The sequence below is a fragment of the Coturnix japonica genome, chromosome 3 (assembly GCF_001577835.2).
Source record: "Coturnix japonica isolate 7356 chromosome 3, Coturnix japonica 2.1, whole genome shotgun sequence".
In the NCBI taxonomy this organism is placed as follows: domain Eukaryota; kingdom Metazoa; phylum Chordata; class Aves; order Galliformes; family Phasianidae; genus Coturnix; species Coturnix japonica.
Genome location: NC_029518.1, coordinates 43,260,093 through 43,286,905, shown reverse-complemented (window position 1 = coordinate 43,286,905; position 26,813 = coordinate 43,260,093). Strand labels below are relative to the sequence as shown.

The window sequence follows — 26,813 nt, the reverse complement described above, 5'->3', positions numbered from 1 at the left end:
GAATAATTATATGAACTAAGTACACTTCTACACTAATACATTTTTCATGTGTTTGACATTTTGCCTCCAGAATCAGTATCAGCAGCTCATCCCCAAACCAGAAAAGCAGTCAGATACACTAAAGAAAAATCAAAGTCTAGCACTGCCCTGTTATAAGACACTTACAGGTTTGAATTTCAATACAAATGTTAACGACTAGTAATGGAAAACTTATTTTCATTTCCTTCTACAATTGGTTGGTGAGTGGGAAAAAAGCAACAGCATTTCGATTTATTCATAGTAGAGGGAACTACACAGTTGAAAGAGCTGATACTTTCTGACATTCTTCAAGGTCCAACTATAAAAACAACACATCTTAAAGAACTGTGTGTGGATTTATTTTTGCTCCATTTTTCATCAGCAGCTTAGATAATGAAGCACTAAAAACAAACTTATAAAACATGAAGAGCAGTATCAGTCTGGAAGAGCTGCACACAATTTAAAGGATAAAAGAAAACTGAACTTTATTAGGCCATTCTGAAACAGAATTCTCTTCTGAAGAGATTCAGTGGTGAAAGTTACTGCACACTATAATGACCATCCAGACACACACACACACACTAGACAGAAAACTTCCTGCACAGAGCAACTGCACAGAAACAGCAGTGGATGAATTATTCCATTTGATGGTCTTTTTAGGTGACACTATGATGCTGTTACAAAATTTCTTTCGTTGCTTTATGTAATACACAAGAACTAATTATTCTATTTGATGTCCCACTAGGGAAAAAAAATAAAAAATCACATGCAAAATTCAAGGGGAAGTAGAATGTTCAAGACTAGTAAGTTCCAGAATACTGACTGCTCTATTGGGTAACATCCTTCTTTTCTTCAGCTACTTAAGACTATTACGTAAACTGTGTGAGTGCAAGGATATCCTCCAGTCGAGGTGGCTGAGTTACTGCAATAAGTAACTTGACCAAGGACAATGACCAAAGCCACTCCTCACCAGTACTCTGAGTTTCACTCCTGTATCTTATGTTCATTTCTAGACAGGTGGATGTTTCCATTTACTTTAACTACCTCATGATATATTAGCTATCTTTAAGCACAAATCATTTAATACACTCCTATTTCCTGAATGTATGGATGGCAACACCCATATGCTTTTGAAGAAATCAGCTATTTCACAGTCAATATTTAATCTAGAATCATAGGAAAGATCTTATTTAGTACTAGATGCAAACCAGATATTAGCATAAAAAGCAAATGTTACTAATACCTTACCTTTGGGTTTTGGTGGCACCGGACCAAGAAATCCAATATTATCATAAAAATTATGAATAGCACTGGGATTAAAATGTGGTCCTAAAAACAAACAAAAAAGAAAATAATGTGCAACTGTTTTAAAAATATACCTGGGTACAAAAGCATATATATATATATATATATATATATATATATTTATATATATATATATATATTTTTTTTTTTCCCAGTAGTTATGATTTAGCTTATATTCTATATCAAGGTGTCGGTGTGGACCTGCATGAGATATTAGTAGCATCAGGAATACACAAACTTACTAAAATATGCAATATAAGAAAGTCAGAAACAAAATTCAGGAGCTGACACTTCTACAGCCTGGTTCTTAATTGACTGCCCAATCTCTTTAAATTGCTTCTTTCCCTCATTCTTACAGTATTTTATACCTATTAACTTATAACTACTTAACTGAAATTTATTTGTAAATTTTACCTAATTTTTCTAAATTCTAACTGTATTGAAGAGATGTATGACCTTCTGTGCATTAAGTCCTGCACAGCTTTTTACTTTCTCCTTATCTGCAGGTACACTGACTAAAGAAGAACATACCACAGCTCACCACTGAGCTGATCAAACAGCTTGCCACTACTGTAAGTGGAAAGCACCAGTCCCTTCTCTCTCACTGCCTCATTCCTCACATCCCATCTCTCCCTCACACCAGCTGCAGATGGTTCCAGTAATCCCAATGTCTTTCCTTTCCCCCCCCTGGAACAGAGTGCACTATTAGCACTGTAAATGGTCTACAGGTAAAGCACAGTAGTGCTCTACACACTGACAAGAATGGGGAGCAAGGAGAGACTGGGACATTGTGTTGGCAGCAATTAAACTGGCTCAGTTGTCTCAGTTTCTCCCTCACAATCAAAGGCTGTGATTCTGTAGACAAAGAAAGTTAAAGGAGGAGAGCACAGTGTTACAAAGGTACTTTGTTCGCAAACTTGAGATACTGAATGCAAGACAAGAAAGAAGGACATGTAGGTATGACTACACCATTTAGAAAACTTTTCCCCTCTTCTTTGAAATTTAAGTGATCAAAGAGCTTTTTCCCCCCAGTATTTTTTAAACAAATGGCATCACAATTCTCTCTCTGGAGATAATTAAGAGATAGGAAAAACCACAGGATTAGGAAAATCATATGGCTGACAGAAACAAAAGGCTCAGAACACGTTACTTTCAGAGTTCCACTTAGATGATTTTGCAAATAGCACATATACTGGTAACACAGTGCATGTATTTGTAACACAGCCACTTCCGATACATGCAGACAGTGAAAGAAGAAAGTAAAATTAACGCTTGTCGATGTACTAAGAACATACTGTACCTCTTGCTTGAAAAAGATCAATCTCTTTGGTTAGGCAATCTATGTCTATCTGCAGCTGTCTGTTACAACTTCTTAACTGTTGCATTTCTTCCAGCTGAAAAAATAAATCTGCTTGTTAGACTAAGTGCCCCCATTTCATTATCAGTTATCATTCACGCATAGGTAGATAATCATTTTAGAAGTGAAAATAAAAGAATTTTCCCTTATTGTTTCATTTGTCCAAGCATAAGCTTTGACAAAGTTTTCACTCTGTGAACTCTCCTCTCATCAGACTTCAGAGCTGACTGAACAAACTCCAGATTGTAGTTAGAACACAGCCAATGGTCCACCAGATCAATGGCAATCTTCTGGACTGAAAACTTGCACATTACCAGCTTTCTTTGAGATTAGTATATGCACAAAAAAACCCCATAACTCTGCGGATAGGCACATGAGCATTAAGTAAACTAAAACGTTAGGTGACCAATCCTTTAAAAACAACAGGAAGGACCACCAAGCACAAACCTTCTGTGACTCTGAAAGCAGCAACAACTGGTGAACTGAAAGGTTGATGGCTAAATACTACATGTTCAGTCTCTGCACTACGCTGTTCACCTGTTTAATTCTAGGTATGTTACCTACTGCCAGTATACTGTCAATATATGAGCAACTATTTCTTTAATTTGCTGTAACAGCCCATGCTTGTGGTTTAGCCTTACAGCCTACAGCCGTTTCAACTTACTGATGGAATTTGGGAAACAGAATTCGATCTTTTCAGCCGCCTTCGTGTCAGATTATTCTCCATTTCATTGACCTCTGATTTTAGTTTATCCAACTTTTTCTTTTGAATCTCAAGTTCTCGTTGAAGTCGCTCCATCCTGGCCTTCTGATGTACCAGTAAAGCTGCAATACATAAAGTCCCATTTTATCTACTTTATTATCCCTTCTATGACAACATCAGATAAAGATAAAAGCTAGTATTCCTTTGGGAAAATATAGACAAACATTTCTACAGATTCTTTTTCCACTCTCCTCACAAGAAAGCCTCTGCCAGAAGAAAGAAAACACTGCATTTTGCAAAACAGCATAAATCAATCACAGACAACAAGCAAATACAATGAGAAAGTCATATAACGTAACAGAAGATCATGCAAAATGTAATAGTAATCTGCAAAAGTCTTTTTTTTTATAACCCAGCAAAACTACGAGAACAGCTTTCAGAAGCTAACAAACATTCTCTTGCATTGTGTTTGCCTGCTCACGGTAAAAGAGATGGCACGATGCCGACTTCAGAGGCAGCTGCATGACTGGGCACTACAGTAGGTAAGAAATGAGATTGTTTTATTTTACTGCTATCTGGATTGGAACACAATCCAGTGTTCTTTTCATAGCAGGAGACACCAAGTGAAACCAAAACAGAAAGTACAAGTGATACTGCTGGTAAACATCAGCTATATTTATCACAGAGGCTGGACTGTGAGTTATTTCATCCCCCAACCATTAGCTCAGCTTCTAATTTCTCTCACTGCTTACTATTTGTAAAATAAACGGCATACGAGGACTTAATTTAGAGACAACCAAGTTCGCATTTAAGCCAAATCTTTTTAAACCTGAAGAATATAAGTAGAACAAGCATTTGAATACATAGAATTTAAGGAGTTTATTTCAATAAAGATAGGTGTACTGCAAAGTATCACATGAGCAGATAACGCTGCTCAAAGGAACAGTTCACTTTCAGTACAAGTGAAAGAAGGATTTCATTAAATAAACCAAGTCATTTCAGCTGCTGCATAGACATTCATCAATTAACTTACTAAATCATATTAATATGACTATGGGTACTTCTATAGTACTTTAGAAATTAATGAGCACCCATATAAAAAAGATGAGACTTTTCTCATTTTCAGCAGGTAGAACTGCCCTTCACTGCAGCTCCTGCCATTTCATTCACACATCATGCTCAGTCTTCCCTCAGAAAGAGGAACTGTGCCAAACTATTTTTGTACAGCTATAGAACCACAAGGCTGCACCCAGACTCAGTCCAGGTTTTTGAGCTGCACATTTAAAAGATAATGAAATGACAGAGCTGTAAGGGTTTCTACTTGTTTTTGTTCAATCCAGAATTGTTTATATAAAGACACCTATCTATTTGTGGTTGCCACTATCCACACTACAACAGAAGGTGCGGCTGTGCTCTTCTGTAGCATAGAAGTACAGGAACCCAAACTCCAAGATGCAGATTTTTGTTAAAGACTGGGAGTCATCAGATAAGTAGTCTCAAAAGACAGCCTCTCCAGTCCAACAGCATTTTATGAACAACTGAAGAACTTTTTTCCATTTATGATCTTGAGGAAAGGAAATCAAAGACTACTTTGCCCCTATTCTTGCAAGGAAATCACAAAGCCTTCTTCCTGCCAAGCTTATTTTTCCACTTTTAGATAGCCTCTCCTAATTCCACTGCCTTGGCACTACTGTTGAATCAACTCCTTGAAGGCCGAGTTACTGGCATGTGACCTACAGTAACACAGCTGTGCACTACCCAGCAGACGTGGCACTCCTCAGACCTGTCCAACTCCAGGTGCAGGCTGTCAGCAGCAAAAATGCTGCATGTGGAAGGTGAAAAAGAACATTATCAGAGTGCCTCCAGGACACAAACTCACTCATGAGTAGGACCATGAATAAGAGTGACTCTTTGAAGGGCTTTTTTCCCCCTCTTATAGAGGGGGAGCAAACAACTCATTTCAATATTCTCCAGCATTCTTTGGTTTAAAAATTCAGCTGTCATCATGCAATGGCACAGGGGGCAGAAAGGACTGATGGATGCTCACAGCATTTTTGTTTTCTCTTCTAGCAGCTCTGCAACTATTTTACCATTTTAAGTCCAGACAAATTTTAAACATGCTCCTTATAAAATTTATATTACTATTAAAGAAAAATAGTTATTTGATGTTGCAGTGCTAAATATTTTCTATTAAAAATAACTTGGATAAGGAACTGACAAGACATTGGTTCAAGCGGTGGATTTTATATAGAATTTGGCAATTTTGCATAAATATTCACTTGGCAGCTGCAGAAAAATAATGAGGTGACAAAATCCACCCACCTCCTTAGCACTTATTAATGAAGAGCAGCAAGTAAGTAATCAGCCCCCCCTAGTGTTGAGCAGTGCAACTGGAAATGTTAAGAGAAAACTATGAAGTGCACCTCTGAATTAACTACATAGGGTCATTCCAACCTAATGCCTCCTAAGCTATTTACTGCAATCACCCTGGTATGAGAAATATAAAGACTTCCTCCTTGTCTCACTGTTAGTGTACCATAATTTGAGCAGCTCTGATAACCAGTTTTTCATTAGGTGGAAACAGGATACTGTGCACCTTCAGCTTTTTTCAGTTTCTGCATTCTACACTCAGCTGACTGGAAAGAGCAGTTCAGTTCTCAGGCAGAACTGCACTTCAGTGTCAAAGGAAACAGTGGCACTTAACCACAAAACAGCTGCAAACCACTGTAATTACAGGAAGCAAGAAACTGCAGGACAAAAGGTCACTGCTCCTACACCAGAGACCCACTGTAACAGGTAATGAATATAACTTGTGTTTGAAGAGGGACACCAAGCTGTTTTCTCAGAGCACCTGTGAACCTGAATTTTAAACAAACGCTGTTTATGTGTTCCTGACAGAAAAGCTAATCCAGGAACGCAGTGATTTCACCCTAATCCGTACATCTATGAATTTTCAGACTCAAAATTTCTTGGCAAAATTTGGAGGAAAGTGGAATGAATGCTGGTAGTGCAATTACTCTCGTCAATAGATCAGTGAAATTTTTAAGAATGCGGTTTGTGCATATTCTCTAGAGAATTCCATCACCTACTATGCAATTTCAACAGTTCTTTCTGATTTGTTTGTTTCCCCCTTCCAATACTCTTTTTTTCTTTGTGCTCCACTTAGTGTACATGCCTGATATGCAGAGGCAAATATGAGGCTATATATTTTCTTATGTCACATGATGCAACCAAGTGGAGGCCTCTTGGAGCTGGGGCACAGCTGTATCACTCAGATCTTTCATTTCTGAACATCTGTGAGGCTCGGTTAGGACTTGGAGTTTCTTTCCTGCAGCTCTGATCTTGAAAGCTTTAAAAGCTTCGAGAAACAAAAAGGAGAACTGTGCAAAATGTCAAGTTCCCAACTAGTTCTGCAATCAGTACATTTACATTAAATCATGATGATAAGATCTGCTAAATAAATGTATATCCACAGAAATAGCTGTACCTGGCACAGATGAGTAAGTCTGTTTGCTATGCAGCACACCAGTCCCTCTCAAAGTTGAAAGATAAAAATCACAAAACATCAGTCAAAAGCCCTTAAGTAGTAGTGAATTAAGGGACTTCAGCAAACTCACCAGTAGGAAAACATTAAGCTGAAGATTTGATTCCAGAATTAATGTATTTTCTTCATAGCACAGCTGCCTGTCTGTTATACAGGCTGAATGCTTTGCAGAGAACAAGCAATTACTGATAACTGTTTAGCCTCATTCAACATAAGGCGATGTGCACAGTGACTGTACATAATAGAAAAACACTTCTGAGTACTAAATTCTCAGTTTCTAACCAAATTTCACCTTTTCACCCATAGGGCACTTTACATAATATACTGAAACTCAGGTAAGTCTATTAGTAAAATTATATTATGTATTGAAATACCTTAACTAATGGGAATGGATACTCCTGTGCAGAGAACTAATATTAAAGTGATTAGCATAAAAATGTATCTTTGGCTTTTCAGCATGCTCCTAGCAAGATTTTTTCTAACGTTATTAATATTGTTGACTTCACCAGTGGATGGATGCTGTCAACATTTCCATGAGTTAAGTCCACAGGATTTCAAACTGGAATTCCAAAAAACAAGGAACATACAATTAGGCAACTGCTTCTGAAGCGTCTGCCGACAGTGACTTTCTTGACATCACCAAGGCAGCCGCAGAGATATAACCAAGCACTCCAGGCTAACAGTGTATGACTTACTTAACTACACCAGTTTGATCTGACTACTACCCTACTCCTTTTCACATTGCACAGCCTCTAGTTCTGGCAGCAAGCTACACAGAAATCTGCAGCAGACTTCTACTACCCACAGAGACTTACTGGAGAGAACAGCAGAGGAAACCAGGGCAAAAAAAACAGAAACGGAATCAAGAAAAAGACTGGAATGCCTACACACAGTAACTGAAAGAAAGCTCCACAGATAACCCTTGCTCTGGAGTGTTTTCATTTTTGGATGTTTGGATTCATGACTTTGTAACTCTATGTTTAAAGAACGATACTTTTCTTGTTTGCATTTTTTAAATCCTCCCTCAACAGAAATCTGGAAAGAAACTCAATGCTGGAAAACCAACCTTCCTGTGGGTCCTCAATGGGGTTTAGATTTTTCAGATTTACAGAATGAGAACACGTCACTTTATTCCCGGGAGTTAACTGATGCTTACAGATAAACTACCAGGTAGACAAGCCCTGTGCTTTATCAGAGAGCTCCATAGCCAACAGCTGCCAGAAGAATAGTACTCTTGACTCCCAGTATCTGCCCTCAGTTCTCAATGAGCAAAGTTCTCTCACAGCCAGAGGTCATTCTGCTCTACACTGGTTAGATTTGAGCACTTTATATCCCATGCTACTACTGCCCACCTGAAATCTTTGTCCCGAACTATTCCTTCCCTTCTTGAGGATAACTGTTTCATTCTGCCTGTTGACATCAAGCTGAAATTCTGATATGTATGTAGGCATCCTAGTCAAGGACGTATTTGTCTGAGAGGAAATCAAAATGATGGAATAATCCTGTCATCATCAAATCCCTCTGCTTCTCAGCTAAGAAAGCACAGCGACAGGCATTACTTGCAGACAGGTCCAACCTCTTCTGTTCTCCTGTGCTTATGAATCCATTTCACTGGAACAAAGTGAAAGAGATCTCCTTTGACACCAAACCAGCTTTCCTTTCCACATTCCTCCTATCCTAAGCCAGATTTAGTTCTCCCTGCCAAGATACGGAGCACTCTGGGCAGAAATGGAAAAGCTGATGAAAATGCATTTTTTCTCTAATCATAGCCAGAGAAACGACTCATCTGTTCTGGCTAAAATTAAAGTGAGACAAGCACCCAGGTTTCTGCACACTCTTGCTAAACTAGATGCAACTTAGAACATGTCCCTCATAATGGAAAGCATCAAGTAACTCAAATCACACAAAAAAAACAACACAACAACCACCAACCCACCACCACACCATTAAAATAAGAAAAAAAAAACCACCTAACCACCTCTAAGCAAACAATCTAGGTCTATAGTACTAGGTAGGTCTTTCAGAAATCAAGGTCATAGCAATAAGTCAAGTTACACATTTAGAATCATAGAATTACCCAGGTTGGAAAAGAGCCTGAAGATCAAGTCCAACCGCAGCCTAACCAGAACCCTAACTCTAACAACCCTCTGCTAAATCATATCCCTGAGCACCACATCCAAACGGCTCTTAAACACAACCAGGGATGTCAATTCAACCACCTCCCTGGGGAGCCTATTCCAGTACCTAACTACCCTTTCTGTAAAGAAGTTCCTCCTAATATCCAACTTGCCCTGATGCAACTTGAGGCCATTTCCCCTCATCCTGTCACTTGTCACCAGTGAGAAGAGACTTGCCCCACTCTCACTGTAAGAACCTTTCAGGTACAGGAAAAGAGCGATAAGGTCCCCCCACATCCTCCTCTTCCCCAGACTAAACAGCCCCAGCTTCCTTAGCCTCTCCTCGTAGGGCTGATAAGTTGTTGACACTTGACCACTTGTCAACTTTCAGAAGATTAAATCGTTACAGAAAATAAAAAATACTGCATGTTGCAGGAGAAATAGGGCAAAATGTCAGAAATCCCAAACATTTCTGAATACAGAGAACTTGGGAGACATGAGTGTACTTTACACGAACTACTTAATGAACTACACAAAAATGAAGATACTTCTCCAAAGTCAGCACAGAGACAAAAGCTAAACCAGCCTACATCATGCATCTAATCTAAAACCTGCATCTGCCTTGGCCCCAAGAACAGCTGGGCCCCACAAAAGCTACATGCCATTCAAAACTTCTGAATTCTAGGCTGCGTAGCAGAAATGAGCTTTGCAAGTCTGCCTCAACTTGATAAATTAGTTACTGACATCTACCAGCCTATGTGCAGAATAGGTACAGTCGGAAGAATATTCAGAGTGTTCAAAGAACAAATGAGTTTTTTAACGCTGAATTGCTGCTCAGTCTGAAATGTACCAATAAACTGAAAGAAAAATGATTTTGACAACCTACTCTGAACACTGCATAAAGATCCTAAGACCCATTCAACAACTTCACAGAAAAGCCCACAAGAAGTTATAAACTGGGTTACTGTATCACATTTAAGTTTTATCCTCCTATTACCCTATCAATCCTTTAAAACAACCATCTTTGGTACGGTACTCTTCACATTTTAGCAACATAAGTGAAGAATAAAGACTTTCAGCATTTTATTGTCAGGCATCCATTAGGAAACAGAGGCAAATACTTGGTCTCGCTAACTGCTTTGGAAGTCTGTTGTTCTTGCTTCTTAAATAACACTCATAAAAAGAAAAAAATGGAAATTGTATCTAATGGAAACAGCATCTCCACCAATCCAAACGTCTGCCGATAGACTTTCAAGTTAAAATCATTAGGACAAATTAAACAAGTTTAGATGTTTCTTTCAGACCAACATAAAAACAAAGACACTGCGACTCCGCTTCATTAAACACGTATCTTCTTCAAACAAACAAGAATTATCTCCAAATATTCAGTTACATGTCTTTGCCATAAAAAGAAATCTATGACTTGCTTATAAACCTTTTTTGTTTATTTAGGAAATATCCAGGAATGCTAGAGTTGAAGGTAACGTATTAATATCACAAAGGTTTATCAACTGTTTCACGCTCTGTAGTTTACACACTGAATTGACAATCTGGTTGAAATCTCTACTACTTATATTAAGAATATTACCTTGCGTGTAGGCAGCATCATCAGATCCCATACTCAATTTTCGTGCATCACTGATCCTATCCACATGTGCTAAAACAGGGTCAGTAAGATGCTGGATACCCTCTGGTTCAACATAGTGATCAGGAAGGTTTAGAAGGTTTGTAGGTTCAAAGGTTGGGGAGACTACCCCTGGGGAAACTGCAGGGGGCTTATTTGGAGAAACTGTAATTTTAAAAGTATATTTTGTGTTAGGCTGCGTAACAACCACTCGAGGAGAGGTTGCAGTGGTGCTGTTGCCCACTGCTCGACTCTTGGGTGGATGGTGATGAATAAATGCAGGACCCATGCTTACTTGACCAGACATATTCCTAGAAGTGGCAGATACTCCAGGATTTGTCGATATGAAAAGCGTGGGCTGGTTCCGTACAAGTTGATCATCTCCTGTGGTGGCATTTGCTGAAATGTAGACCTTAGGCTGACCACGTGTGATCACTTCATCAGTATTTGGAGGACTGGCCGATATGTAAACAGTGGGCTGACTTCTACTTAATGTCTGGCTGTTGAGGGATGAGGGAGTAGTGGAGGTGCGAGGGCCAGTTGAACGCAACTTAGAAGAACTATTTCTCTGTGGTGGTTCAAGTTTGATTTCAATTTGGTTTTTGCGAGGTCCTGTGGATATATTCTGAATGTTGTATTGGCTATGAGCAGAGGATTGTGAGCTACCAGATGAATGAATCATAGGTGCCTGTGGAGTAGTAGGAGAACTGATAGGCATATAGACATGAGAAGTCTGGTGGCCTTGCTGATTTGGCTGCGTTGAGTGTTGCGATGAGGTATGTGGCGTAGTATTGGATGTAGGAAGAGTAGTCCAAGGACTCGGCTGCGAAGGCTGGTAGACTTGCTGAGGATGCATAGGATTAAACTGAGATGCCCAGCCTGCCTGCTGCTGCGTCTGTCGAGCTGTACCACTAGGAGCTGTGATGTAAGGCCTAATATAGATAGAATTTCCCTGTGGACTGTTAAGTACAGGAGGAGGTACACCATGTATGTGCAAAGACGTAGGGGTATTGCGGCCAGGCTGAATATTTGGGGCTAAGGTTACCATGATTGGGTTGAATCTGGGCGTTTGCTGAGGCAAGTTGGATACTCCTTTGCTGCCTAGGTGAAATCCAAGATGTTGCCCTGGATTAGAAGCACTAACTGTATTACCCATTCCAAAGACATTAAATCCTTGTGGAACCTGCGCAGGTGCAGTCTGTGGTTCCTGCTGAAATAGTTCATTGTTGGGCTGCTTGGTTTGAAGGTGTCCATCGCTAACGCTGTGAGCTAGAGTCCTACTTCCATTCATTCTTCCATCTCTTCCATGGTGATACACGTTCTGTGACTGCAAATCCAAATTAAGAGATGTCATGTGATTTCGTAGTCCAGGAATCGCAGAATCATCCGAGAAACTTAGGTCTCCTTCACCATAGAGATACTTCGTGCTCTCCTGAGACAGAACTGCACAACAGGCATCCAAATTATTGTTATTCTATAAAAGACAGATGAAAGTTTGACATTACTGATAAAATACTGTTACGGTTAGACAAATATAGGCACAAAACCATCAGTGAAAAGTTAACAGTGTAGCATCAAATGGAAAGCTCTAGGTGACTGGCCAGCATAGCAACTACAAGCATACACACAAAGAGCTTGCATGTGAAGCTTACTACTTTGAGAGCAGAAACTCAGTCGCTGGAATCAAGAACACAAGTCTGCACTGCTGCTGAAGCAATGACAGTGACACCTTGGATCCTGATAAGCTAACTTGGTACAGCATGATACACAGTGAATGAATACTTTTGCTATTCCCCCTGAATTTCTGAACAGTCTTCACCAATGACCACATGTCTGGCTTGAGAAGAAAACGACAGAAAGAACAGACACGCAGTACCTGCATGTATACAGTACTGGTAAACAATTTCAAATCAAATTACATGTTTACTTAAAAAACCCCCAAAAAACAATGAACAAAACCTTTTACTACATACTGGTTATGTAGTAACTTCTGCTGAAAATGAAAGCTAATCATATGCAGAGAAGAAACATGCAGACCAAAGAAGTTGCACAGGAGCATATGACTTCAGAGGCAATGTAAAAATTCAGTTTATGCACATACAGCATATGATCACTTTTCTGCGAGTTGAAAATATTAATGAAAACCCAGGGGCCATTTAAACCACTGTTTGAAAAACTTTTAAATACTTACATTTGTATAAGATTACTTTATAAAACCTGTAATAAAGAAACTTAAAAACCACCACCTAGCTAATTTGCTCTTTTAAGAACATATCAGAAGGAAACTAACTGCTAATCCTAGTTCTACATTTCCATACATTTAATAATACTGTACTCAGATCTCCATAGCAGTTGCCCTACATAAGGGCCTTGCTAAAAGAGCCAACATGTGCTGATGGCAAATTTCACAGTGCTGTGCTCTGTCCGTATTACTTCCTGAACACTCCTCTCTCCAGCCCTCACCTCAAGAAATAAGTTAATGCTTTCAGCCAGAAAAGCCCTTGTTAAGGCCCAGATGTTGTAAAAACAAAGTAGGTGTCAAATTCATCCAAACACACCAAACACCGGTTACCAGAAAGAAGAAAAATGATCAAGGAAAATATTGCACATGCCAAGTAGTGACATTATCAAATAGTTAAAGAACACACAAGCAAGAGAAAGTGTTCCATGCGACAAGCTTTGCACCGAGTTATTTTTGCTAAACAAGCAGATAGTAGCTCCTTCAGCAAGGTGGGGGCTCGGGCAGAGCTGCGCAGACTAAGCAAGCCTGTCTCTACCTGAAAAATATTACTCGAAGAGAAAAAGAAGACGTTAACACAAGTGAGAGAGGGAGGACGAACTAAACTCCACCCACAAAACCAAAACTATGTGCTGATACAGATCAGATGAAGTTGTGAATTTTTAAACAATATTTTTTTGAAAAATAACAAAAACTCATAACCAATCCAAACAACAAAAAAGCTTTTAAAAAAAAATCACAAAAAATACACGTTTTTCCTAAAGGCCAACTAACGAGCCAGTCACACAAAAGAATTGTTGCAGAAATGTCTTGAGAGAGATGAAAGTGGGTCAAGTGACTGTAGATATAACGGGTCTAGATTGGAATACGCACCAGAGGACAAAGTAATCAAAAAAAGTTTGGAGCGAAGAAAGGAATCAAAGTAAGAAAGAACAGTGGATAAGAAAATACAGTTAACGGTAGCCTTGCATTCATTGCAAAGAAGAAAAGGGAGCCAGAAAAGGGACAGGATGCCACAGGAAAACGAGCTAGAACTCTTAAAGATTTTGCATGAACTTCAGCGAATGAAAATTATTAAGAGAAAGGCAAAAATAAATAAATAAATAAGTAAATAAAGCAAAACGAGCAAACTGAAAAGAAAGAGGCCAGGCTTGCAAGGCCCTTCCATTCAACTCAAATGTATTTTCTTTGGACAATTTTTTTTTAAAAAAAGATTGCATCCAATCAGTTCCAAAATTTCAGTGATGTCAACCAGCAAATTGGAGAACTCAAGGGGAAAACAGGGGCACATGGAACCCCGGGCATCTTCTGGCTGGCAGAGGCAGAGTTTCAACCGCTTCTAGTTCTTTATAGATCAGAGAACCGGTTGATGGCAGAATTGAACACATTCCAGCAAAACAATGCCCCTCATCTTAGCTCTGCCCATGTCCCAATTGAGTTTAAAATGTTGGCACCCTGAAGGAGAGAAAAAAAAAAAAAATAAGAAAGAAAGAATAAGAATGTTGGAGGGAAACGAGGAAGCAAGGAGAGGATGTAGACTTGAGGCGCAAGTGGCTATAAAATTCCCCATACACACAAAAAAAAGAACCAAGTGGGACAACGTCCGCGGTGAGGGGAAGCTGCAGCAATGCCTTCAAATGAGGAGAAGGGGAGACTTGAATGCAGGAAGCGTGTTTGCCAGGAAGAATGGAGGGATGCAAAAGTCTTCAGGAACGCTCAATGCTGTCAGCCCAAGAAAGCAATAAGATTTGTCAGTCCCCTAGATGACACCGGTTTCCATTTTGTCTGTTTGTTTTTGGTGGTCCTCTGGTTTCAAGATACTTAGTATCACTGGGATATTTTAACACTGGGCAAAAGAACAGCACAGAGATATCTGTACAGTTCTCCTGAGCAATTCAGTGATCTTATGAAGCCTTGGTTGTGATAAAAAGCTTTAGTCACAATCACTATGAAGCACATAAGTGCTTGAACTCTTCCAGGTTCTCTCCTGTGATATTTTATACTTCCTGTTGTAAAAATAACTTCACCCTGACACTGCGGGGTGAAGGCAAATCACAGCACTTCTTATATAGTACGGTACATTCCTAGCTATATCTCTGAGCTAAGCTACAGTTATTACATTTACCAGAAATTAATTCCACTGTGCTCAGCTACTACAGGGCACTACTTGGTATGCAGATATTATTCCAGAAGCACTAGAAATATATGTACAAGTAGTCTCAAACCCACTGTCCAATCCTTACCACCAGCTCAAGTACACAATTTCTTAGTTTGAAAAAGTTATATTATTATTATTATTTTTCAGAGCAGTCCATCTTAGAGTAGCGCAGCCAGAGTTCATGAAATTTCAAACATCAAACAGAAGATTTTGTCTTAGAAAATTGCAGCCTTGCACAACCTACTAACACTATCATCGTAAGTAGCTTTAGGGTGTACTGAATTAGCGCAATAATATTGTATGTTAAGAACATTAGTTACCCTATGTAATTTTTTTCTCCTTCAAACGCACTTATGAAAGTTGACCTAAAAAAAATTCCCTCAAAATCCAAACTCTCATCCCATATCTCTATCAAAGTACAGGATGCACAATATCTTCTCTTCACAGTTTTAAGACTTCTTTTTAGATAAAAAAAAAAACAAACCCACTGTATTCAGTAGTATCCAAGCACTGATGATTTATGAAGAGCCATGTGCTATCTTTTAAAGAACCAAACGCCCAAAGGTGATGACTCGTGTTCACTCTTTCACTGACCTTACTCAATAAGCAACTCTCTCATTTAAAGAACAAAACTGTAACTGTAGTATAAAAGTTAGATTAATTTTATGGAGAGCTAATACAAGAAACAGCACTGAACTATCCAGAGAACAAATAAAAGCAGTCTATTGTCTGGTTCAATTTTCCCTACAGCTAAATAATTAAAGAGGAAGGGCTGGGGAAAGCCTGAAACCTCACAAGTCCACTTTCAAATCAAAAACAATTCTCTCAAGAACTAGTTTTCACAAATTCTCACTCTATTACAAATGCGGAGTTATGATTGAGTCTTGATAATTCAAACACTGAACTGGCACAATCACACTTCCAATAGTGCAACAGGCATAGCACTATTTGGATGTATGTTGACTATACATACATGGACACGTGTATTTTACATATTAAAATACATACAAAAAAATAAAACAATCAGCATTCTTCAGAGCACAATGCTATCAAAGACACATCGTAGCCAAAGTCCAGAGACAACCAGCTTCTGGAAATCCTTTTCCCAATTAAGTTTTGTATGCTGTTGATCAACATGAGTATTCACACGATCCTCTATTATCCAGAGTACTCAAAGGCTGAATACTTTAGATAATGATGAAATCCAAACAGCACAGATACTTTGGGATCACAAGAAAATGCAAAGCAAACACATTTAAGCAATACGGTTAAATAAGAGTAACAGAATTTGTTAGCTGTAGGCATTCAGTGCCCTTGTGTCATGCTTCCATGAGCTTTGGTCAGGCATAATAAACCACCTTCCAAAGTAATTAATGTGATGCTATAGAGCAGAAGTGATAAAAAAAAAAAGTGTATGAGTGTTCTGAAACTGGCAGCAAAAGACATAGCTGATGCCATGGCAAACTACAGCCGTAGCATTAACAGTAGCATCAGATAAATTCTTTGTTGATTTCCGAGTCCAAAAGGAACCCACAGATCAGCAGCACAGATTCCAAGGCTACAATAAAACAAAGGCCACCTGGCAGCCAAAGTCCTGGGAAGAACTGGGTAGAAACACATCAGCACATCACATCTGCCCAGGTGTCACACAGCCAATGCTAGACTGATTGCCTACCTGACTCTGGCTAATATTAACAAGACAAAGGACACGGGTGTGCACGGATTACTACACTCTAGGACTCCTGGCTGTAGAACACATATAAAGGCCACCAGGACCAGCTCTGCAGGCCAGGTGAGTTGGAGCAGGAAAACAGTGGAGCAGGCAAGTACCCAACAATGAGATTGAGGTGGGAAAACTGCTTCTCAAAGCATACAGAAAAGAAAAAAGCACAGCACTGTCTTCAAAAGTGCCTGCTAGACTCTATCTCTCTTTTGGCTACAATTTAACTTTGGCTCATGAGATGGCCAAAAGGCAACGAATATACTCATTACCAAGACTGCAACCTCCAGGCACACTGATTCACAGGATGGTTTGCTTAAGTTCAACCTCGAGTACTCAGAGGACAGCTTGCTACGTGGAATAAACACATCTGTCTCATTCAAAGAAGAAAACAAAAATAATCTGCTTATGATACAGACACACACGATTAGTTAACATTTAAAATAAGCATAATCAGTTACTCAAACAGTAACTACTAGAACACTGACCTGTAACATGCATCTGGATACAACACCTTCAGGTACCTCAGGAAACTTCTGTCGCAGGTCATGTAAAACCTGAATATCAATTTGCTGGCTTCCTTGGGCCATTCGTATATTGCCTGGTCAGGATTGTTTTTCAACAGGCAGTTTTAGGCCTTAGTAAAGGGAGCACTCATCTCTTCTGACCCAGCATTTTCTGAAAGAAGAAGGAAAAATTTAAGACACTGAATGCAGACACTATTGCTGTTAAAACATTAAACAAAACCTAGGAAGATATAAAAACAAAACCCAACCCAACAAAATCCTCGTCAGTTATGAAATCTAAATCTACATTTTATGTCAACGTTTTTCCACATTCATTTTCACAGTTACCGTTTATTACAGAAAATTGGGGCAATAAGTTCAGTGTTTCACAAGTTTCAGGTTTTATTAGCAATAGCCTGTTAGTTTTCACCTGATGCACTTCAGAGACTGTGACTAGAAGGAAGGAACCTATAACAACTTATTTCTTCAATTCATTTTGTTGTTTTTTAAAAAAGGAATTTCTGAAGAATATACCATAATCACCCAGTCATACTCATACAAGATACTTGTCCTGAGCTTACAGCATCCAGTTTCCCGCAATTAAGTTAGGAAGAATGTAGAGTTAAGCAGGGGAATGATATCTCCTTTGTTTTTTTATACTCATATCTATTTGTGTGTGTTATAATACAACACTGCTGGGTAACCTACAGACCCCTCCACAGCAGGGAAGGGTCACTTCCAGCCAAAGCCACTTTGTGATTCTATGATCCTTTCTGCTCACTAAACACTGCCCAGAGGTATGTCCCCTCCTGCAATGCCTCCTTAGTAATTTGCACTAGATCCTTCTAGGATTTCTCCCCCAGTACTACTTTAGGCCAATTATTTATCCCATATTTTGCCCTCATTTGATTTCCACTCTGCTGTTCCTTCACAAGAGAACATTAGGCTAAATTCAAAGACAATGTAAGTTCCTTTTACAATCAAGACAGGAGCATTTCTTATTTGTCTTTACTTTTTGTCAGTGTCTACAAACAATAAATGCAATGAGAACCTTCTCCTACTGCAATGCACTGATGTCTTTATCTTCAGAGACAAAGGCCATTCAATTCAAGTTTTAAAATACCATAAAATCCACAACAGTCTCCATATGTATTCACTTTCATCTACGTTCATCTACAACAAAATTTGAGCCAAACATTAACACGGGAACTGATTTTTACTAGCTTTTCTGAAACAGTATCAGTATTTTGAGGTCTTGCTGAATCCAAAGGAAAAACCTCCAGTTGTAAAGCGTAGTTACTATTGAGAAAAATTAAAACATATTACTGAATTCTTAAACACAGCAAACGCTTCTCTCTCACTCACATCTGCATTTCCTGTGGAGCTTCCCTTCCTTCTCCCCTTTCATCTGAGCACAGGACTTTCCTCCCTGCCCACAAGAAGCACTAACTCCTGCTTAAGCACTCAGAGCACAGCCCTACCAGGGACCTCTAAAGGCTCCCTAGATGCTGGCAACTCAAACTCTTGCCAGCAACCCCACCAGCACACTCTCTCTGCAAATGAGTCCAATGCCTGTTATTCCAGTACCCCTATTCCCTAAAAGGATGCTACTAGGAAGTCAGTTAAGAAACATTAATGCCAGTTCTCTAGTCATTTCCTAGAGCATTAACACTACTTGTGATTCAAGTGTAATCAGTGCAATGCCACAGCTTTTCTTGAGACTGAAAAGATGGAGAAAACCTGCAAAGAACTGATGACAAAGCACGAAGCACATGATTTCCAGCATGAATCACAAGACAGGCATAATGCCATCCAGGACATAAGGCCTGAATCACTCCATTATAAGATTTCTTCAGCTCCAGTGTTTTTGGTGGTCTGAGCTGGTAAAATTACCAGTCAATTGGTAATTCGCCCAAACGCTTCCAATCATATCAACAGGATCTAAAATAGCAATGCTTTGCAACTGCCTGAAAGCAATTGGAGACTTTTCTCTGAGGGAAAAAACACTAAAAATCAAAATACATGTTACTTTGATGACTCTGCCAATATATATATACATATATACATGGAATAAAAGCTTGTTAGTTAATGAAACAGAGAAGACTAAAGGTCCTAAGAATATTCCATCTAACATCTGCTCACAATTTTAGTCTCATGAATCCCATTCTCTACGATGGAATTATTGTAATACATATTTAAATAAAAGTAGGGGAAAAAACAAGCATTTTTTGGTTAGAATATTCAGAGATGCTTTGATAGAACAAAGACCACAGACCTACCCACAATTTTTAGTGTACATAACAATGTAATATTCTACTATTGAGAACAACACCACAACTTCAAACAGCCTTAACACACAATAAGTATCAGCCAGGAATGCTAGAGTCAGAAAGTCAGATTATGCAATTCCTCCCCAGAACACACGTTCTGCTTATCTGGCTATTCAAGTTCAGCTTCCACTCTCTTCATGCACTTTAATAAGGGACACATTGCAGCTCAGCTCTTTAGATTTGGTTTCATTCAGTTCCATACAACTCAAAGCCTCATGTAAACAGAGGCGATCAATACAAAGATATGGGAGAAAGGCCCACACACATAAAGCAGAAGCAGCAAGTTTCCAATGATGACAGGCACAGTACGACAAGAGCTCAGCTAAAACAGACATTATCTGCACTAATCCAGCAGAAATTTATTGTCTGTACCCCAGGAGTACCATCTCAAAGGGACGGAACTACCAAAGCACACTGCTATGCAAGGTACCCTGTGGCAGCTGCTCTAAGCACTCAGCATCCACAACTTAAAGGTAGCGTGGATACACCTAAACAAACTGTGGCCATACCTTAGGCTGTTAGATGCACCTAAGGGACCTCTGAAACTAACACTGGGCAAAAAAGGATAAAATATTTGTCTTGAACAACTCAATCTACGCATTTTAAAGAAACTGTTCCAAAGCAGATGGAGGCAGCAAATTTTGGTCTACACAATTGAGGGAAACCATCTTGGGCAGGGAGAAACATGAATATCTAAACTAAAAAAATAGAAGTTATATATATATAAACCAGAAAAACTGCCAGGCTTTTACTGTGTACTATTATGGAGGCAAGCTATAATAAAGGAACACAACAATCAGCGTGGTTAAAAAAAGGAGAAGAACGGCAATAAGTGAAGTCAGAAAGCAGTCTTTCTACAATAGTACATGTACTGGAGAGTTCCTTTTCCTTCCCCCTCTCATGTGCAGTGTGGGAAAAGGACACACAGTGCTCAGATCATACACATGCTGCTAAAATAACACTAAAACCCATCTGTATTTCGGTATGCTTTTCTGTAGCTTTCATCTTATCACATGTGATACGCGTCAAATATGAATTGCTCTAAATCACACCATGCTGTTTAGCTAAGAATGCTAGAAACATATTTCATCTAACAGTTCATTTCAGGAATCTGTTTGTAAATATTTATTGAGACTGCTACAAATGCAAGAACAAGAGCACACTTCCTTGAACAAGGGCTGCTCCGCAAGTAATGCCTCCTACTCTATTACACTGGACCATGATATCATGTAACATCAGAGGCAGATGTTGTTGGCATGACAGTAGAGCTTGAACCTTCCCATCAGTATCTCCTTACATTTTGTTGTCATGCGATAGATGGCAGCAGAGGGGCAGTCTGACAAAACAGTGTCTGACATGGAAGTGTGTATGAAGCAAAGATGTGTTGTTGAATGTAAAAAAAGTGGCACCCACTGACACCTGCTGAACATTTCTGGAGACCAAACAGTGGATGTGAGCTCAGTGAGGTGATGAGTGGTGCATTTCAGCATTGATGACACCAACAGTGGGTCACCTCTACTGGAATTTTAGTTATTTATTTATTTTTTAAACAAGAGTGGCATGCAGACAGTGATGTGAAAGACAAGCCATGTTCCAGTCATGCATTTATGAGTGCAACATACAGGCTCTTGTTCATAGCTGGTGAAAATGTACAGCTAATGGTAGTGACTGTGTTGAAAGACTGTGTTTTGTGGATGAGAATTTTCTCTACCACATATTGTTATTGTGCTCTTTGTACCTGTTGCAGCTTCTACGGTAATAAATAAGAAGCATTACTTTCAGAGCAACCAAGAATGCAGAATTGCACACAAAATACTGCTCTAAAGGCAGCAAATGAGATGCAACAAGTCAGTTTGAGGCCAGCAGATGTTGCTAAAGTGCCTGTTTAGACAGCAGCCAAAGGACTCCTGGCATTTCTTTTCATGGATCCAAGAGGTACAGAAAGACTGTAGAAACAAAAGCAATTATAAAAACAATAATAAAGGAAAAAGAGCTCTCTACACTTATCTTCAGATCCTTCAGCAATACCAAGTAGCCCCCTGGATCCCCCAAATTGGGTAGCTGAACAATGAATACCTCAAAAAAGGAAAACTCTTCTTTCCCGCCCACACCCCAACATTGCGCTTTCTTGAGCAATACCTTCCCTACATACACATTTTGCTACTTTTTATCTGAGTACTAAGTAAAAAATAAATACCAAAAAACCAGCTGCCCCCTCTTTTCAGCCAGATCCCAGTTATGACACAATATACTCCAAGATGATGGTTTAACTACAGGCTAACCAGAGGTCATCTTCCAGCAAGGATTCCTTTACACAGAACAGCTTCAATTATAATAGAACCGTTTGGGTTGGAAGGGAGCTTTTAAGATCACCTGGTTTCAAATCCCCTGCTATAGGCAGGGATATGTCCCTCTAGACCAGGCTGCTCAAAGCCTCATCCAGTAGAGCACTTAGAGGTACATCAGTATTATCTCTTTCAGCTTCCTTCCAAAAAAACAGAGATATCTCTGGTCTACACTTAAAACGAGTAATCACATCAGATGCTTATCAATCTCTATCCACAAAACATCCCTAAATGAGTTCTCTGGCAGCAATGTCCATTAGAGGTTAATCACCATTTTATATCTGCTATGTGTCAGTACCTCCCCCTACAATTAAGCTAGGTGTCTATTTTAGTATTTTCACTGCCTCAAAAAACCCCAAAGAACAAACAAAAAAAGGAAACAAAAAATTCACAGATAAAGTGCCACATTTGCCTCTTACAATATGCCTGTCCAACCTCCACCATAACAATTCCCACTCCTCTTTCTCTTTTCTTATATTTCCTCACCTGTACCTGAAAGTCCTCATCAAATATAAGACTAAAAATTCCTGCCTCACATGCTAAGCAAATAGGGGGAAAAATAAAAGAAACAATGGAAATCACCACATGCAAGGCCAACTCACAAAAAGGAGCAGGTTCTGGCTGTAGCAAAGGCTACGCAGTTTTAACTACAAAACTGACAACTTGCATTGGGAATGAAGCAAAATCCAAATAGAGAAACACCAAAACTCTATGAATCTTTGAGATGCTACAGTACAAAAAAGGGTTTAGAAATGTAACTGTATGAAACAGTGAAGTAATTGCTTCCCCCCAAACAGCCACAATTCACTTTTTTCTGAATGCCAACACAGTCAAAAAGTGCAGACTTTTTTTTTTTCCTTAAACTGGAGAAAAACTGAATAGAGAAAAAATTCTGAAACAAAAGGTTCCCCCAAAGACTCCCACATTCACTCTGCAAAAGGGATTAAGTGAAACAACAGAAAACAACAGAAAAACATCAGAGCTTGCAATAATATCATTAATACTTTAAATGAGTATTTTTAGAGAAAGAATAGAAACCAACTGGTAGAACACCAGCCTAATTTAATTTTTACAACACATTGTTCAGGCTTCCTAAGGCTATTTAAAGCCACCTCAACAGTGCCTGCAGTATCTCTATGTAAAATATATCTTCCTATCAAAAATAGGGGGGAAAAAATGTTATCTTCCACTTGTTACCATCCATTTCCTAAATAAAGAGCAAAAATATCAGCTTATCAAAAGCACTGTTTCTGGCCCTATCCTCAACCTACAGAACAGTGATACTCCTTACTTCAGACAAACAAGAATTAAGAGAAAACTGATTTGGTCACATGAAACAAAAAATAAGAATTACAAATACAGCACAACTAAGAGTTCATCCCACACACAGCACGGGATTATATCAGATAAAAAACTTGTAGCAAATAATGATGAGCATGGGGAAGATGGGACAAACCTGCAACATTTCAAAAAAGTAACCTGTTCCTTAGAAAGGTCTATCTGAAGTGAGCAAACTTGGAAGAGTTCTACCTTAGCTCATTATTTCTAGTGCAACTGCTCTGAGATTTCAGAGAAAGAAGCAGGAAAGAAGCGTATACTTCTGTGACCAACCTTTATTTAAAAAATAGTTCAAGAAGAGTGAAAGTCTACATGCAAGCAATATTTGTTTAACTAAGCCTGTTTTTCTTGCCGACTTGCTCAATTAGGTTGATTTGATTGATGCTGGAGAAAGAAAAATTTTAAAAGCTTCCTAAAATGAAGTGATATTTTTAAACGAGTTTAACATGGAACTAGATGCTACTGTCAGTCTCTTACAGATTCTCTGACCAAAGCCCACACTAACACAGTGAGAAATATTCCCATGAGTCAGACAAACGGCCCTTTTAGCCCAGTGCTGTCTCCAACAGCAGCAACAAAAAACAGGAAGGGCACATGAGCTTGAGCCATTCTGTAGTACATTCCTCTCACATTCTTTAAGTATATACAGATGTTTGGTTAAGGAGATTAGAAAAGATCCCTGTCTACTGCCTTTACAGGCCTGCTGACTTGTATTTATCCAGTAGGCTTTTTAACTTGTTGAAATTTCTCTGCCTCCACAGTATCTCATGGCTAAAAATCCCAGATTTTACTATTCAGTGCTTACAAACATTAAGAAACAAACAGCAGCAACCAAACAAAAGCACACAAAAGTCTTCTGTCATATCAGCTTTTAGTGCCATGGAGTCCTATGGTTGCCAGACTTATTTCTGCATACAACGCCTTTGTGAATTTGCAAGCTTCATTCATAAATTCTTTCATGCTCCTTCCCTTCTCCAAACCAGAAAACCGGTCTTCTAAAAGTCTCCCTTTGCAAGGCAAAAGTTGCCTTCTCTTTTTTAAATCTCCTGCAACACCAGCATACCCTCCCTGAAGGGGTTCAGTGCTGTGAACCTTAATGAGTGTCACTAGTCCCTAGTCCCACAGTAGCATCTTACCAGGTCCGATGCAGCTCACACTCACTAAACTCATATTTCCTTTAAAATTATTTTGCTAAATGAAACAGACATCTGATGAAGCAAGACTTGTGCTCTCTAGGAGGCCACAGCCCTGGATCTTTCCTAATACTCTTTATTTCCCCAGTTTAAAAATGAAACAAGACCAAATGAAAACTTATCTTTGAACCATTTTTGAAGAGACAGCGGCATATGATTACTATCAGGGGAGCCAAAGGACATCCCTGTGTGGAAGGAAGCACAGACAACAAGCACAATGCTTTTAGCCCTCCAAAGCTCTCACACCTGCAATATCTCAGGCTTCCTCAAAGTAAAGCTCTCTTCAAAAGTATACATAAACAGTTTATTTTTAGAAGACACACGATTTACCAGAGAAATAAATATAGAAGGAAACAGCTTGAAATAGCTTTTTAAAAAAGCAAAACCAAAAGAATCACAGTGACATACTCAAATGAAGAATAATTACTGAGTTTTAACTGAGGAGCCAGCAGCTTTGGTAAAACTACTTATTTACACCTTAAAACTCAACTCTTGTTGAGTCAGCACTTGACTATAGCACTGCCATAAACTTTCCCACTAATCACTTACGTAGTTTGCTCTTAAGTATACAACCACTCTCATACTGAACAGGTGCAGCAAGATGTATTATTCATTATGAAATACTGTTACTACAGCCTTCTCAGTGGAAACAATGTCAGACTCTAAACGTAACTGAAGTGTTCCTGAAATAACTGTCAGATTCATCCATGAAAAAGTTTATTAAAACAAACAAACAAACAATGTATTTGATTTGCTAACTGAAAATGATTTTCTTATATCACAGAACCATAGAATGGTTCTTCCATGTGTTTTAGATCATTTGGTTCACAGCAGGAAGCTCTGGAATGTCTTGGTACCCAGGCAAATATCACTGAAATTCAATACCATCACCAATCTCAGAGCTTCCATCTTACATTGTTTTTGCTTTTGACACGGTTGCTATTTGCAAGGTGTTTGCAACTTTTACACCAACACTAAAGCAAGTATCCCCAGAAGTGAGGCAAAACAGGTAATCAAAGAGTCATGACTGCATTTAGGTGCACCATTTCAGAACCAAAGCACATCTCTTCATATTTGCCCACACATAGTGACAAACAAGTCTTATGAATGCAAAACGTCAAAATCTCAGTTTTCAGAATAGCTATTCCATTCACACTAATATGCTAACGTTAGTTAGGGAGGGAAAGAAAGTAAAGTGCTAATCTCAGTTCCACAATGGTTTTAGGTCACTGAAGGTGCACAGATAAAAGGGATAAAGGTAGGAGACCAAAAAAAGAGACAAAAAAATTTGCATGAAATTTAACAGGTGAGAACTGGCCTCCTAAACAACACTGTACACCTACATTAATGTTTTATGTTTATTTGTATAGATCTTACTGAAGGTTTATATTTTGCTAAACATGTTGGCGTTATAAAAGGTATCAACCAAACACCAGTAACAGCAGTATCAGCAGCAAAATAGTTCAGTATAGTGCTGTTAAGAACGTTTTAACTGTTTTTACATTTCTACTTACATCATGAATTAAATGATAACTGTATTAAAAAGGAAAATTGGACCGTAAGACATTTAGGTGAACTAGTTCTCAATTAACAATGCAGCCTTTCCTCCAAGCCTTAGAGACAAACAGACAAAAAGCCACTATGAAAAACAGCAGCAATACCACAGTACTAAAATATTCAGTGGTTGAAGTTATTTCCCAATTGCATGTTGGTGACTTCCAAATCGAGTATCTCCAAAACCCTTTTAACTGCATCAAAATGAAATATATTGGCCAATAACTTCAGAATTTCTTTTTTTTTTTTCCCCAGCAGCCAGATGATTTTGCTGATGAAGTCAGTCTGCATAGCTCGCCATTTGCCTACAATTACGTTACAAGAACAGTGACGAAGATTCTAGTAGTAACGAGATAGGGCAGCTGTTCTTATTCACATTAAGTGCCGTGTCTTTCTTCACAATGTTTTGGGTTTTTTTTAATAATCTCTTAAGAAATATATTTTCCTAAGGACAGAAATGACTTGCCTAAGATGTTGCCATAGCACACAGTACACTAACAAGATTGAAACAGAGCTCATCCCAAATATATGTATTTTAAACAAAGATGAAGCTTCATTACTGCCTCTACTCAAAATCTGAACTCATGGAGAAAAAAAAATCAGGAACTATTTGCCTCCCTTACGTACACATGGCATACAGCCTACTTCCAGATTTTATGACTTTTTCTGAGATTGTATTGTTTCCTTGATAAGCCTGGAGAAGATACAAAAAGAAGTCATCAAGTCAGTGTCCCCTGCTCACTTTTTAACTCAAACTTTTTA

The 26,813-nt window shown here is 38.8% G+C and overlaps 1 protein-coding gene across 2 annotated transcripts in view; it reads right to left on the bottom strand.

Moving 5' to 3' along the window:
• Positions 1 to 26,813, bottom strand: part of TAB2 (TGF-beta activated kinase 1 (MAP3K7) binding protein 2) — a 56,159-nt gene that overhangs the window by 2,257 nt on the left and 27,089 nt on the right. The window contains exons 2-6 of one of the 2 annotated variants that reach the window (XM_015858114.2): positions 17,274 to 17,463; positions 10,633 to 12,142; positions 3,345 to 3,505; positions 2,624 to 2,717; positions 1,267 to 1,347 (exon numbers count right to left, since the gene is read on the bottom strand). In XM_015858114.2, coding sequence (XP_015713600.1) covers positions 1,267 to 1,347; positions 2,624 to 2,717; positions 3,345 to 3,505; positions 10,633 to 12,142; positions 17,274 to 17,375 — 1,948 coding nt within the window. In that variant the 5' untranslated portion in view covers positions 17,376 to 17,463. Of the gene's footprint in view, positions 1 to 1,266; positions 1,348 to 2,623; positions 2,718 to 3,344; positions 3,506 to 10,632; positions 12,143 to 17,273; positions 18,317 to 26,813 lie in introns of those variants that run through there. The other variant, XM_032443280.1, reaches the window with a different exon arrangement.